This window comes from Martes martes, assembly GCF_963455335.1.
Source record: "Martes martes genome assembly, chromosome: 1".
Lineage (NCBI taxonomy): Eukaryota > Metazoa > Chordata > Mammalia > Carnivora > Mustelidae > Martes > Martes martes.
Window position 1 is genome coordinate 198,699,757 of NC_137888.1, and position 13,793 is coordinate 198,713,549.

The 13,793-nt window shown below is 57.3% G+C and overlaps 1 protein-coding gene across 16 annotated transcripts; it reads left to right on the forward strand.

Moving 5' to 3' along the window:
- Positions 1 to 10: 10 nt before the first annotated feature.
- USP19 (ubiquitin specific peptidase 19) lies at positions 11 to 11,674 on the forward strand. 16 transcript variants are annotated; one of them, XM_080827531.1, is made up of 27 exons: positions 11 to 117; positions 1,600 to 1,859; positions 2,122 to 2,157; positions 2,334 to 2,462; positions 2,549 to 2,682; positions 2,756 to 3,058; positions 3,170 to 3,392; positions 3,516 to 3,672; positions 3,784 to 3,855; positions 3,971 to 4,086; positions 4,189 to 4,409; positions 4,500 to 4,695; positions 4,780 to 4,913; positions 5,022 to 5,180; positions 5,265 to 5,375; positions 5,863 to 5,973; positions 6,053 to 6,154; positions 7,100 to 7,240; positions 7,333 to 7,451; positions 7,699 to 7,836; positions 7,922 to 8,235; positions 8,348 to 8,458; positions 8,547 to 8,763; positions 8,846 to 8,998; positions 9,096 to 9,256; positions 9,338 to 9,516; positions 10,525 to 11,034. In XM_080827531.1, the coding sequence occupies exons 2-27, from the start codon at positions 1,736 to 1,738 to the stop codon at positions 10,750 to 10,752; spliced, it is 4,089 nt and encodes a 1,362-aa protein (XP_080683657.1). In that variant the 5' UTR covers positions 11 to 117; positions 1,600 to 1,735; the 3' UTR covers positions 10,753 to 11,034. The 16 variants fall into 16 exon arrangements, with proteins under 16 accessions (XP_080683657.1, XP_080683656.1, XP_080683663.1 ...); XM_080827530.1 differs by lacking the exon at positions 10,525 to 11,034 and adding an exon at positions 11,181 to 11,674 and having other exon boundaries at positions 14 to 117; positions 3,170 to 3,329; positions 4,195 to 4,409; XM_080827537.1 differs by having other exon boundaries at positions 14 to 117; positions 3,170 to 3,329.
- The last annotated feature ends 2,119 nt before the right edge of the window (positions 11,675 to 13,793 follow it).

Here is a 13,793-nt window from a genome sequence, read left to right on the forward strand (position 1 = left end):
CGGCGGCGACGGGACGGGGGAGGGGCGCGCCGGAACCGGAACCGACCAGACGCCGGAACCGGAACCGAGAGCGGGTTGCCAGGGCCCTAAGAGGGCTGGCGGCGGCGGCCTCGCTCGGTGAGTGGGACGGGCCGCAACTGGCCTGTCTGGCTGGAGCCGGGGAGGCCGCGACGCGGGCTCCGGGCTGCCTGTTCAAGGTCACGGGCCGTGCCAGCCTCGAACCCTCGAGCCCCGCGGCGGGCCGGGCCCACTAATGCAGGCGGGGCCGTTACTCTACGCCCGGGGTCGGCCTCCTGCCTCCGAGAGGGCTGGCGACGAGCGAGGGCGGCTTCCCGGAGGAGGTGGTGGCGGGCCCAGGGTTCGGAGGCTGGAGCTGAGTCGCAGCCCGGCCGGGGCGCTGGTCTGTAGTTAGTAACCCCCGCAGCAGTGTAGGCCAGCATGGTCTCTAGAGAGGCCCTTTCTTGTCTCGATGTCCCCGGGAGAATGGGGAGGGACGCGACCTTAAGCTGAGGCCTGGTGCAAGGAAGTGGAGGATGTCCACCCCTCGGCTCTGGATCTGTCGTCATTAAAGATCCAGCCCACTAGTCCCCCACAGAAGAATGTCCATCTCTTTCCCCGCCACACGTACACCTTGGGGAACACAAAGTAGTCACTTATTTGCTTTGCTGCCATCTCAGGGCAGGCTTGAGGCTTCCTTGGGTCCTAGATTCATGGTTCATTCCCACCATTATTTCAATTTTGAGAACTTTATTTTGAATGGAAAAACAGTCCAGAATCTACTGGTGGGTCTGTGGGAAACTGGGTAGAAGGTCTCTAGCCTAGTGCTGATGAGTGAGTGGACCTGTGAAAGAAGGGGATGATATCTGTTTCATTCTCAAACTGGTTGCCCCTCCTGGTTTGGCTCTGGGGCAGAGTTGCTGCTGAAAGGGTAGTGTGACAGCTAGATACCCTTTTCACCCCAGCTTTTGCAGGCCCCTCTCTGCTTGGGACAGCAGTGGGAGAGAAAAATCCCTCTTGGGATGTAGGAAGAAAAACCAAGCAGCGCATAGGAACAGGTTCAGGGGAGGGTGGGAGCCAGCAGGTGGCAGGTGGGGCACCTTAACCCCAGGACCTTGCCTGGGCAGTGGCAGCACCTGGGCTGAGCCTGACTTCAGCCACAGAGCTTGCTCCCCTTGCTGCTCGCTTCTCTTCTCCTTTCTGCCTTCCTCCTCCACCTCCTACTTCTTGGGTGGTGACTAAGCAGCCAGTGAGAGTGAGGAAAAGTGAGCACCCTGCTCAGAGTGCCAGCCCTGTGGGCTGGAGCCATGGCTCCTCTCCAGATTGGTTGAGGAGCCTGGTTCCAGGCCATGGCTGCCTTGACCTGGTGCCTCCTCAGTGAGGCGCCCATCTTTGTGGGCCTGTATGGTAGGCTTCTAGGAGTCTTTGCCAGAAGTTGTTGTTGCTACTTATATTGTTTATTCCTCCTTCAGAATAGTCTGAGAGCGTCCAGGGCTGCATTAGGTGGTGGAGAGATACTGCTCTGTAGTATCTTGGTTGTATTCTGGGTTGCTGAGCCCTGGGCTGTAACCAAGGCGCAAATTAGTGGTCCCTTCTCATTAGGCTGTCGGTTCCTTGTTGGAGAATTTGGCCACAAAGAGTTGCCAAGATAGCTGGGCCAGGAAGAAAGCGCCGTAGCCCTGACCCAGACGCCGTTGCCGACCCCGGGGCACTCTGGCTGTCGACCAAGCGGCTCAAGATGTCTGGCGGGGCCAGTGCCACAGGCCCAAGGAGAGGTCCCCCAGGATTGGAGGAGGCCACCAGTAAGAAGAAGCAGAAGGATCGAGCAAACCAGGAGAGCAAGGATGGAGATCCTAGGAGAGGTGATTGTGGCATTCCCAGAGTGCTTGTGGTCTCCTTCTCCACCCTGTTGAGCATACAGATTAGGGGTTGAGAGGTGACATTTTTGCTCTTCCTCCTGTTTTGGTCTGATACTGAGAGAAGGACTCACAGCAGGTTGGGTAGAGCCTCAGCTTTAAGGTCTACGTACCTGGCTGAGATCCTGAAGATGGTGTTCGGTGGGGTACTGGGGTCTTGGAGGCTGCCTCCCCATCATCATTTCCCGGTTCTTTTCTTTGTTGTCAGGGTCAGCGTCCTCTCGGGAGGAGCAGGCTAAAGAGGGTGAGTAATGAGTAGGCCTTTTGGGTGCAGGTGGTACAGTGCTAGGGATGAGGAGGGAGCACTGGGGCTATAGCCTTCATCAGGAGCAGCTCTGTTAGGGGTAGGTCTCTGGCAGCTATTCACCCCCACAGGAGTTCATGGAGACCCTCATACTTTCACTGGCACACCCCCTACAGAGTTGTTGCTTGACTGGAGGCAGAGTGCCGATGAGGTGATTGTCAAGCTGCGTGTGGGAGCGGGTCCCCTGCGGCTGGAGGAAGTGGATGCTGCTTTCACAGACACAGACTGTGTGGTGCGGCTTCCAGGTGTGTCCATCTGCCCTGAGCCCAGCAATATATTTGAAGCCTCTGATCTTCCCCACCCCGGCTCACTGCCCTTACTCTGTCTCCAGATGGTCGGCAGTGGGGTGGTGTCTTCTATGCTGAGATAGAAAGTTCTTGCACCAAAGTACAAGCCCGTAAAGGTGGCCTCCTGCAGCTAGCACTGCCCAAGAAGGTGCCCCTGCTCACATGGCCCTCTCTTCTGGTAAGTTCCACAGCAGAGTAGGGTAGGGATGCCCAGCATGGTTGACAGGGCCTGACTGCTGTATCTTTGGTAGAAGAAACCTCTAGGGACCCAGGAGGCGGTACCAGGGCTGCGGTGCCAGGAGAATGGGCAGGAGCCATCTCCCATTGCCCTGGAGCCAGGTCCTGAGCCCCGTCGGGCTAAACAGGAGGCTCGGAACCAGAAGCGGGCCCAGGGCCGTGGTGAGGTAGGCGCAGGGGCTGGCCCCGGGGCCCAGGCAGGGCCCAGCGCCAAGAGGGCTGTGCATCTCCGAAGAGGGCCAGAGGGGGAAGGGTCCAGAGATGGGCCTGGACCCCGGGGTGATGCCCCCCCCTTCTTGGCTGAGACAGCCACCCAGGTGAGAGTGGGGTACCTGTGGGAGCTGGGAGATGGAAGGGTTGATAGACTGCAGTGGGGGGCCACCTACCAGACCTATAGCTGATCCTGCCCACAATCTTGCCACAAATAGGCTGAAGCTGAGGAACAGCTCCGGGTACCACCACTGAACCCCCAGACCTGCCTCTTGGGCTCAGAGGAGAATCTAGCACTCTTGGCAGGAGAGAAGACCGTGTCCCCCAGAAATGATCCAGTCTCCCCAGCCATGGCCCGGAGCAGAGACCCTGAGAAAGGTGACCGTTCCAAAGAGGAGATGGCAGTGGCAGCAGATGCTATAACCTTGGTGGATGGTAAAGGTGGGGCTGGGGGTGGGCAGGCAGAGCGCTGGTTGGGTTGCAAGGTTGGCGGGTGGATTGGGGATAGAACAGCAGTGGGCCAGAACCTGTACTGGGTGGTGCTGAGCTGTGGTCTCAATGTAGAGCCGGAGTCCATGGTGAACCTGGCATTCGTCAAGAATGACTCCTATGAAAAGGGGCCAGATTCAGTGGTGGTGCACGTGTACGTGAAAGAAATCCGCAGGGACACCTCTCGAGTACTCTTCCGCGAGCAGGACTTCACACTTATCTTCCAGACCAGGTGGGTGGGAGGGCAGGACACGGGGCACAGGGCACACTTCAGGCAGGACAGTGTGTCTCATGCTCTTCTTCCCACCCTTCCTCCTGCCCTGTCCCTGTTCTGCTTTGGCAGGGATGGAAACTTCCTGAGACTGCACCCGGGCTGTGGGGCCCATACCATCTTCCGTTGGCAGGTGAAGCTCAGGTGGGTGGTTCTTGGCCCCAGTACTATGCCTGTCCCACCCTGGGCTCCATCTCCCTGGCCCATCTAGCCTGACACCTACTCCACCTAAGTCCCTGAGTTCAGCCTTTCCCCACAGGAACCTGATTGAGCCCGAGCAGTGCACCTTCTGCTTCACGGCCTCTCGCATTGACATCTGTCTCCGTAAGCGGCAAAGTCAACGTTGGGGGGGCCTGGAGGCCCCAGCTGCACGAGGTCTGCACACGAGCTCCCTTCATTGTCCAGCCCGCACAACCCAGACCCCCACCCCCTTCCACGTGCTGCTAACCACCAGCCCCCTCATTCCCCCTTTTTAAGGTGCAGTGGGTGGTGCAAAGGTTGCCGTGCCGACAGGTCCAACCCCTCTGGATTCAACCCCACCAGGAGGTGCCCCCCATCCCCTCACAGGCCAGGAGGAAGCTCGGGCTGTGGAGAAGGAAAAACCCAAGGCTCGATCTGAGGACACGGGGCTGGATGGTGTGGCGGCCCGCACGCCCATGGAGCATGTAGCCCCAAAGCCAGAGCCACACCTGGCCTCCGTGAGAATCCTGGGGTGGGGAGGGGACAGCCAAGGTTAGAGGCTAGAGAGCCTCAGGGCTACTTTCTCATCCCCCTCCTTACTCCCACAGCCCAAGCCCACATGTATGGTGCCTCCAATGCCCCATAGCCCCGTGAGCGGAGATAGTGTGGAGGAAGAAGAGGAGGAAGAGAAGAAGGTGTGTCTGCCAGGCTTCACTGGCCTTGTCAATCTAGGCAACACCTGCTTCATGAACAGTGTCATTCAGTCTCTGTCTAACACTCGGGAGCTCCGGGACTTCTTCCACGGTGAGAGCAGGGCCAGGAGCCCCGGGCCGTGGGCAGAGGGGATACCTTTCCCTGCTCACGCTTTTACTTGGCTATTGTCCCTAGACCGCTCCTTTGAGGCCGAGATCAACTACAACAACCCACTGGGGACTGGTGGGCGTCTGGCCATTGGCTTTGCTGTGCTGCTCCGGGCGCTGTGGAAGGGCACCCACCATGCCTTCCAGCCTTCCAAATTAAAGGTGATCTGTGGCCACTCCCACCCTGGCTAGAGAGGGTGGGGAAGGCTCGCCAGCTGGGTACATGGTGGGTGTTGGGGCTCCATGCTCACACTTGGCCCCCACATCCAGGCCATTGTGGCGAGCAAGGCCAGCCAGTTCACAGGCTATGCACAGCATGACGCCCAGGAGTTCATGGCTTTCTTGCTGGACGGGCTGCATGAAGACCTGAATCGCATTCAGAACAAGCCCTACACAGAGACCGTGGACTCGGATGGGCGGCCCGATGAGGTCAGGGTTGGGGGCAGAGGTGGGCATATCTCACGCATATCCCAGGCCCCAGGTCTCCTTGATCTTCACCACTCTGCTCCTCAGGTGGTAGCTGAAGAAGCATGGCAGCGGCATAAAATGAGGAATGACTCTTTCATCGTAGACCTATTTCAGGGCCAGTATAAGTCGAAGCTGGTGTGCCCTGTGTGTGCCAAGGTGCGAAGGGCTACCCTGGAAAGCAGTCCCTAGCTTGCTCTAGCTAGCCTGGTCAAATTGGGGTTGGGGGTGTGTGCATCTTTAGATGTTGTTTGGGTAAAGGGGCTGATAGGGAGGCCTTCAGCTTCTGCGAGGGCTGCAGAGGTCAGGCTGGGTAGCTTTCCAACTGACATAAAAGGGGTGTTTGGGCTCAAAGACCAGCTATAAGGTGGGGCAGGGGTGGGGGTAAGTTTGGAAAGACATGTGGGGTACGAGTGAGGGTCAGATTGATACATGGCAAGGCTGAGCAAGGCCTCAGTTGCTGGAAAGAGGGAGTATTCTCTCCTGGTGGCCCTCCTGGTCTATCTGGTATTCTCAGGCATGAGTGTTTCCTGGTTGGCCCTGGGGCCTTGAGGACCATCTGAGTGCCTGGATTGGGCTCCCCAGACATAAGCATCCTGTGCCCCACTCCCAGTGCAGCCACCTAGTGCCACTTGTGCATTTGCAGGTCTCCATCACTTTTGACCCATTCCTCTACCTACCGGTGCCCTTGCCACAGAAGCAGAAGGTTCTCCCTGTCTTCTATTTTGCCCGGGAGCCCCACAGCAAGCCCATCAAGGTGAGAAGTAAGCTTCTATTTCTGGGCGATCCCAAAGACTCTGGCCCACCTCCCCCATGGATTCTATTCTTGTTACCAGTTTCTGGTGAGCATCAGCAAGGAAAACTCCAGCGCAAGTGAAGTGTTGGACTCCCTCTCTCAGAGTGTGCACGTGAAGCCTGAGAACCTGCGTCTGGCTGAGGTACATCTGTCCTTCCCCAGGCCCTTAGGCATGTGGATATGTGTGTGTATCTAGAGCGCACAGACACGCGTGATGGTTGTTGGCATCTGTATGTGTACCCACAAATGTGCGTGTGACTGCATGAAACCCACGGGTGTGCTAGGGCTTGAGGCATGAAGCCAGGCATTTGGGCTGTGCAACACAAGTGCCCTCAGGTCCCCAGGTTGCCATCGTTGGGGTTTACTCCCCCTTTTGTTGGGACCCTCAAGCGCTTTTCCATCGTCATACAAGGAGCTGGAGCTGTGGGACTATCTTTCCAGCAGCTGTGGTTCTCCCTCTATCCCTCACATTACCCTGGATCTGTGTGTATGCTAGTCTTTCCCAAAGGTTCGTAGCTTCCGGCCTGGAGGTACTCTTTTCTTTGGGGATAAAAGTGGGAAGGAGGGGCGCCTGGGTGGCTCAGTCATTAAGTGTCTGTCTTTGGCTCAGGTCATGATCCCAGGGTGCTGGGATCAAGCCGCACATCAGGCTCCCTGCTCGGCAGAAAGCCTGCTTCTCCTTCCACTCTTCTCTCTCACTGTCTCTCTCTCTCTGTCAAATAAATAAATAAAATCTTAAAAAAAAAAAAAAAAAGTGGGAAGGAGCCTCCTCTGGTGTGGCCCCTCCACAACAGCCATGGGGGGGGTCTCAGCAGGGCCCCAAAAACTGACAGAGTGGAGGCCTCAGTGTGCAGTGCTGGGTTGGTTGCTGTCTATCCCAGTCCTGGCTTTCAGGCCCTCTGATGCACCGGGCTGCTTATTCTCTTGGGCACTGAAACTGGTGCCAGCGGAGGCATATGCTGCTTTGGGGCCACAGTCCCCACTCTGCTGTCCAGGCTCAAGTTCAGGGCCAAGTCTCCTTGCGCGCTGAGGCAGGGCTAGAGAAAGGACTCATCCTCACTTGGATCTGTGTGTTCTCTGTCCCCAGGTGATTAAGAATCGTTTCCACCGTGTGTTCCTGCCCTCCCACTCATTGGACACTGTGTCCCCATCCGACACGCTCCTCTGCTTCGAGCTGCTATCCCCAGAGTTGGCTAAGGAGCGAGTGGTGGTGCTAGAGGTGCAGCAGGTAAGTAAGGACCAACCTGATGGCATGAGGGCCTGTGGGAGGGGGACATTCTCACCTGAGCTGGCCTTGCTGAGCCAGACAACCCACCCTAGCGCCCCCAGGTGCCCAGCGTCCCCATCTCCAAGTGTGCAGCCTGCCAGCGGAAGCAGCAGTCAGAGGATGAGAAGCTGAAGCGCTGTACCCGGTGCTACCGTGTGGGCTACTGCAACCAGTGAGGACCCCCCTTGCCTCCCCCTCCCTGGCCCTCCTTTCCGTGTTCCACTTGCCACCCTACCTCCTCTCCCCATAAAGGCACATGCTTTAAGCCTTCCACTTATCGTTCTACTCTGCTGGGCTCGGGGGAGGGGGGGTCGGGGCAGGGCTGGCATACGCAGTTCCTAAGGCCAGAGGCTAACCGCCAGCGGTGAGTCCTAGGAGGTGGGGCTGAGGCCCTGTTCTTAGCTCCCCCTTCCCTTCAGGCTCTGCCAGAAAACCCACTGGCCTGACCACAAGGGTCTCTGCCGCCCTGAGAACATTGGCTACCCATTTCTGGTCAGTGTATCTGCCTCACGTCTCACTTACGCTCGTCTTGCTCAGCTGCTAGAGGGGTATGCCCGGTAAGTGCCCAGGGATGGGATTAGGGTTGGGTGGTTGGAGGGTAGGCTTGTCAGCATTCTTATTCGGCTTGCTGCCTGTTGCCAGGTACTCTGTGAGTGTATTCCAGCCACCCTTCCAGCCTGGCCGCATGGCCTTGGAGTCCCAGGGCCCTGGCTGTACTACATTGCTCTCCACTAGCTCCCTGGAGGCTGGGGACAGTGAGAGGGACCCGATTCAGCCGCCTGAGCTCCAGTTGGTGACCCCCGTGGCCGAGGGAGACACAGGGGTCCCACGGGCATGGGCAGCCCCTGACCGGGGCCCTGTGCCCAGCACCAGTGGAGTTTCTTCTGAGGTGCTGGCCAGTGGGCCAGTTGAAGTTGGCTCCTTGCCTGCTGGTGAGAGGGTGTCTCGGCCAGAAGGTAAGAGTCTGCTAGAAGGCTCTGCAGCCGGGGTGGGGGAGGTTGGGGGAAGCTTATTTAGGTCCTGGTAGGGAGAGGAGCTCTGATTGTTGTTTGTTTTTTTTTTCCATAGCTGCTGTACCTGGATATCAACACCCAAGTGAAGCCACAAATGCCCACACACCCCAGTTCTTCATCTATAAAATTGACGCATCTAACCGAGAGCAGCGGTTGGAGGACAAAGGTGTCTGAGGCTGTGGGTGGGAGCCACGGGATGGGTTGGGTTAGCAGCTCTCCACAGTTACATGACCCCCCTCCCTGCTCATCTCTAGGAGACACCCCCCTGGAGCTGGGTGAGGACTGCAGCCTTGCTCTCGTCTGGCGCAACAATGAGCGCCTGCAGGAGTTTGTGTTGGTAGCCTCCAAGGAGCTGGAGTGTGCTGAGGACCCAGGCTCTGCCGGGGAGGCTGCCCGTGCTGGCCACTTCACTCTGGACCAGTGCCTGAACCTCTTCACCCGGCCCGAGGTGCTGGCACCCGAGGAGGCTTGGTGAGGACGGGGCGGTAGGCGGGTAGTGGGGCAGGGTGGAGTGGAGCTCTGCTGGTCCTAACCTCACTCTGTCCTCCATCAGGTACTGCCCGCAGTGTAAACAACACCGAGAGGCCTCCAAGCAGCTGCTGCTGTGGCGCCTTCCTAACGTACTCATTGTGCAGCTCAAGCGCTTTTCCTTCCGGAGTTTCATCTGGCGTGACAAGATCAATGACTTGGTGGAGTTCCCCGTTCGGTGAGCCATGAGCCCTGGTGACTATAGTCAGGTCGTGGGGCGGGCAGCATCCTGGGTACCTGTTGACTGTGTCACCTTTCTCTGGCTGGGACCACAGGAACCTAGACCTGAGCAAGTTCTGCATCGGTCAGAAAGAGGAACAGCTGCCTAGCTACGACCTGTACGCCGTCATCAACCACTACGGAGGCATGATCGGCGGCCACTACACTGCCTGTGCACGCCTGCCCAATGACCGCAGTAGCCAGCGCAGCGACGTGGGTGAGGGCACACGCAGCCAGCAGGATAGGTGGTAGCAGTGCTGGTGCAGGTTATGTTCATACTCTTCCCACCTCGCTGTAGGCTGGCGCTTGTTTGACGACAGCACGGTGACAACAGTAGACGAGAGCCAGGTCGTGACGCGTTATGCCTATGTACTCTTCTACCGCCGGCGGAACTCTCCTGTGGAGAGGCCCCCCAGGGCAGGTCACTCTGAGCACCACCCAGATCTGAGCCCTGCCGCTGAGGCTGCTGCCAGCCAGGTGAGGCATGGGAGAGGCTTTGCAGGCTAGGGAGTTCAGTTCACAGATGGGAGGGGGTGGGGCACAGCCTCTTCTTCTCTAGCCATCGGTCCCTGGAGTCTTGGGACCATGATCCTCTTACTTCAGAGTCTGGAGGGATCCCCATGCTGTAGTGACACTTAGAAGGGTGCACGCACACCAGCGCGTTGCTGTTGGCGTGCATGTAGGCACCCTCTTGGCACAGGCTGAGTAGCTGCTCTGAACCTCACTGGGTAAAGGGATGCTACAGCCCAACTGTACTCTACGCTCTCTCAGCTTCCCTCTGCACCTTCCTTACATGCCAGCCAGCCCACAGACCCTCACTTGTCATAACTCCTTTGTTCTGATGTGCACTCAGGACAGGCCTTATCCAGGCTGGCCATGGGCTAGTGTGGCCGCCACCCTCTCTGAGGTGAGCGTCTGTCCCTGCTGAGCCCTTGGGGTCTTCTATCCCTTACTGACATGGGGTGCCATAGGTCTGGTGGGTGGGTACAGCTGCATCTCTTTTCTGGACTGGTTTCTTCTTATTCTTCTCTCCTCTGAGCCCTCTATGCTCAGATGCAGAGGAATCCTGATAGAAGACTGTGGTCACAGTCTATCTGAACATGGGTGGGAGGGACCCAGATTACTCGGGTTGGCAGCTCTAACCTCCATGAGCTCCTCTGTGGGAGTCCCGTGCTAAAGAAATGACCAGCTAGCCATCTCCCCACTCCCCTGGCCAACCCAAATGGGAAGCTGTATGTCAATTGGGAAGCTTCTTGGGGGGCCCAAATGCTGTCAAGATATGCCTGCCTCCGTGCTCTGTCTAGACAACTCTGCGAATGGCCCACTTGGCTCCCGCTTGCCGACCTCCCTGCGGCTTGACTTGCGTTGTGTAAGGGGTTAGTGCCAGTCACTTTGGGCGGGAATTCCGTGGCCAGGGGTCTTGGGGACACCGGGTCCCGCCCCACCCCTGCCCCAGGTGCTGATGGCCGTTTCCACACACTGTAGGCTTCCCGGATTTGGCAGGAGCTGGAGGCCGAGGAGGAACCGGTACCCGAGGGGCCTGTGCCCCTGGGTCCTTGGGGGCCCCAAGACTGGGTGGGCCCCCCACCATGTGGCCCTACCACACCAGATGAGGGCTGCCTCCGGTACTTTGTTCTGGGCACCGTGGCAGCTTTGGTGGCCCTCGTGCTCAACATGTTCTATCCTCTGGTATCCCAGAGTTGCTGGAGATGAGCTTGCCTGCAGGCAGCTGCTGTGAGCTGGTCCACCTGCCTGCCCACCAGGCAATTCCTGCCTCTGTGGTGGGGACCACCTCTGGGCTTGGGCCTCAGTGTGTGCATCTGGTGGGAGAGGGTGGGGAATTTGGCTCCTGCAGGGGCAGAGCATCCTAGGGTGGGTTTCCGTTCAGCTGTTTGTCTGTGCGTCCTGCTGCTCTGACCCTTGTCCTGGGGCTTAGCCCTCCCCAAGCAGCTTCCTGTATTTAAAGTGTTAATAAAGTGAGACTCTTCAGGCCCGATCTTGTCTTTCTGTCTCAAACGCCGCTGCTGTCTGCGCCTGCCTTGGGACCCTCCCTTGGGTGCCCGGGCTCTGAGCCAGCACCCCCGGGATGCCAGGCAGCATACTGGGCAGCCCCCAACCCCTGTCCTCATATTCTGTTGCAGGGACTAGGCCCTGGCCAGGCCCCCGAGGTGGCCCCCACGAGGACAGCCCCTGAACGCTTCGCCCCCTCTGTGGACCGCCCAGCCCCCACCTACAGCAACATGGAGGAGGTCGATTAGCAGGTCCCTGGCTGGTGGGGTGGGATTGGGACTGGGTTTGGGGAATCCCCAACAGAGGGCCAGCTCTTTGCCGCTTCTCCTTCTCTAACCCAGAGGACACTGGCTTCATCAGTGGGGGTTGGGGGTATGATTGAGGTGGGAACCTCACAGGTTGGGCCCTCTTGTCAACTTGATCCCCGCCCCCAACCCGTGGGCCTTGGCTTCTCCAGCCACCCCCAGTGTTGCGTGATTTGATTCTCAGTTGTACCTTCAGTTCTTTCTGATTCGCATCATAAACGTTATAATTTTATTCTAAAAATTGTAATTTTTTTTTTTGCATTTTGGAAGTGATTGCTGCTGTTTAAATATATTTTAAAAATAAATAATAAATAAGCAGACTTAGTGACTGTGATGCACCAGGTGCTGTGGCCACCTCTCCCCATCCTCTAGAGGGTGTGTGTGTGTGTGTGTGTGTGTGTGCGCGCGTGTGTGTGCGTGCGCGCGCATGCGCCCACGTAGGTGTGTTAAAGACCCTGAGAGCAGGGCTCCTGGGTGGCTCCGTTGGTTAAGCGGCTGCTTTTGGCTCAGGTCATGATTCCAGGGTCCTGGGATCAACCCCCACATTGGGCTCCCTGCTCAGCAGAGAGCTTGCTTCTCTCTCTTCCTCTCCCTGCCGCTCTGCCTACTTGTGATCTCTATCTCTCTGTCAAATAAATAAATAAAATCTTAAAAAAACAAAACAAAACCCTGAAAGTGCTCTGGTCTGAGGAGAGATGGTGGACTCCCACCTCAGCCCCTGTGGGTCACAAAGCCATCACCTTTCTGGGGCCTACCTGCTGCCATTTGATCCCACCAGTACCGAGTGTCATGTGGAAGCAGTGGTGTTGGGCATTATTGTCAGTACTTCACACCTAAAGGGTGGATGAGTACCCCATGAGACTCCAGAAGCTGGGGTCAAAGGTGCAGGCACTGGGGTAGCCTGGGGCTGACAGCCAGACGGTAGGTCAGGGAGGACTTCTTGGGGAACAGGAAGCATTGGGAGGACTGCCTTTTTCCTTTCCTGGTATCAGGTCTTTTTTTGCTATAGTCTGAGCACCATCTGAATCCCTTAGTGGAGAACACCACTGCTATAGTCTGAGCACCATCTGAATCCCTTAGTGGAGAGAGATCCTGCTCCAAAAGGACAGGTAGTGAGCCCGGAGCTCATCTTGGGTGCCTTCATGTGGGAGGGAAGGTGCAGGATCCTGGCGGGCCATTTCTTCCCTTAAGTCCCTGAGACCTTGGCTCCTGGCCTTTGCCCCCAGGCTGTCTATCCATAGTGGGTCTGCAGTCTTATCCTACTTTCAGGGCCTCTTTGACCTTGTACATACACATAGCAAGGGCAAATCTTATGAAAAGATTCCTTGTCTCTCTTCATGGACAGTGCTGCCTCCTCCTCTGTTCAATGGCTTGAGAGTAAGGGTGGATGTCTCCAGCCAGAGCAGATGGGAAGCAGAGGTACTCATAAGGTGACTGTTAAGCCAGAAAAAGTATAAGGCAGGCAGGGGTGAGGGGGGTGGGGCAGGATTTTGGCAGCCCTGTGTATCATCCCTGCCCTAAGCTTCTGGGGCCAGTCCTACAAAAAGCTTAGCCATGTGGGCCCTGCTAGGACACCTTAGCCTCAATTGGAGTTAGGGGTGGCGGTAAGCAGAGGGAGCTCCTGGAGAAAGCTACCCCTGTGACCAGTGTTGGCTTTTTCTTGTGGGAACATGGCACAAGGCCAGTGTAGGGTTGCTGGCTACGGAGTGGAGCCTGGAGAGCTGGGTGTGAGAACCTACAGAAATGGTGGAATTGCCAAGCTGAGGGCTGGTGCTGGCATACTGTTGGAGGGCCTGCTAGGTATGGGGTACAACAGGATAGTGCTGTATCTTAACTGTGTGCAGCCCCAAGTGTCTAGCCACTGGTGTTCTGCTTGTAGTAGGTGCACTGATCACGGGGCTCTCTGTCCTTGACCATAACCTGGCTGCTGTTGTATCTGCCGTATAACCCTTCTGTGGCATCTGCACTATGGCCCCTACTACCTCTGTGCTACCAGCCCCAGGACCCTGCCTCTTCCCATGGCAAAGCTGGGCCTTGCTGACTGCTGCCTGGCTTTTCTCCTTGATTATCTTTTTCTTGATTTTCCTTGAAGTTGTGTCAAGGACCCATACAAGCAAGCCAGCTGCTGGGCTGGGCCATAAAATGTCATGGTTCTATTCTGGGCAATTCATAGGGCTCCAGAAGACTGGGTAGCTTGCCTCTGCTTCTTGTGGCATTCTATGTACATTGGTGGGGCTACTGTCTCATCCTGTGACATGGACCCACAGGTTCCCAGGGCAGGCACTATGAGAGAACGGGAAAAGGTGATGTAGGCCCTGACTCCATTGAGGGAGCCATCACCAGACCTGCGGGACTTGATGGTAATGGTGCTGAAATAAATCCGGTGGCATCAGGTACAGAGGGGACAGTGGATGTGGCAGGCACTGTGCTCATCAAAGG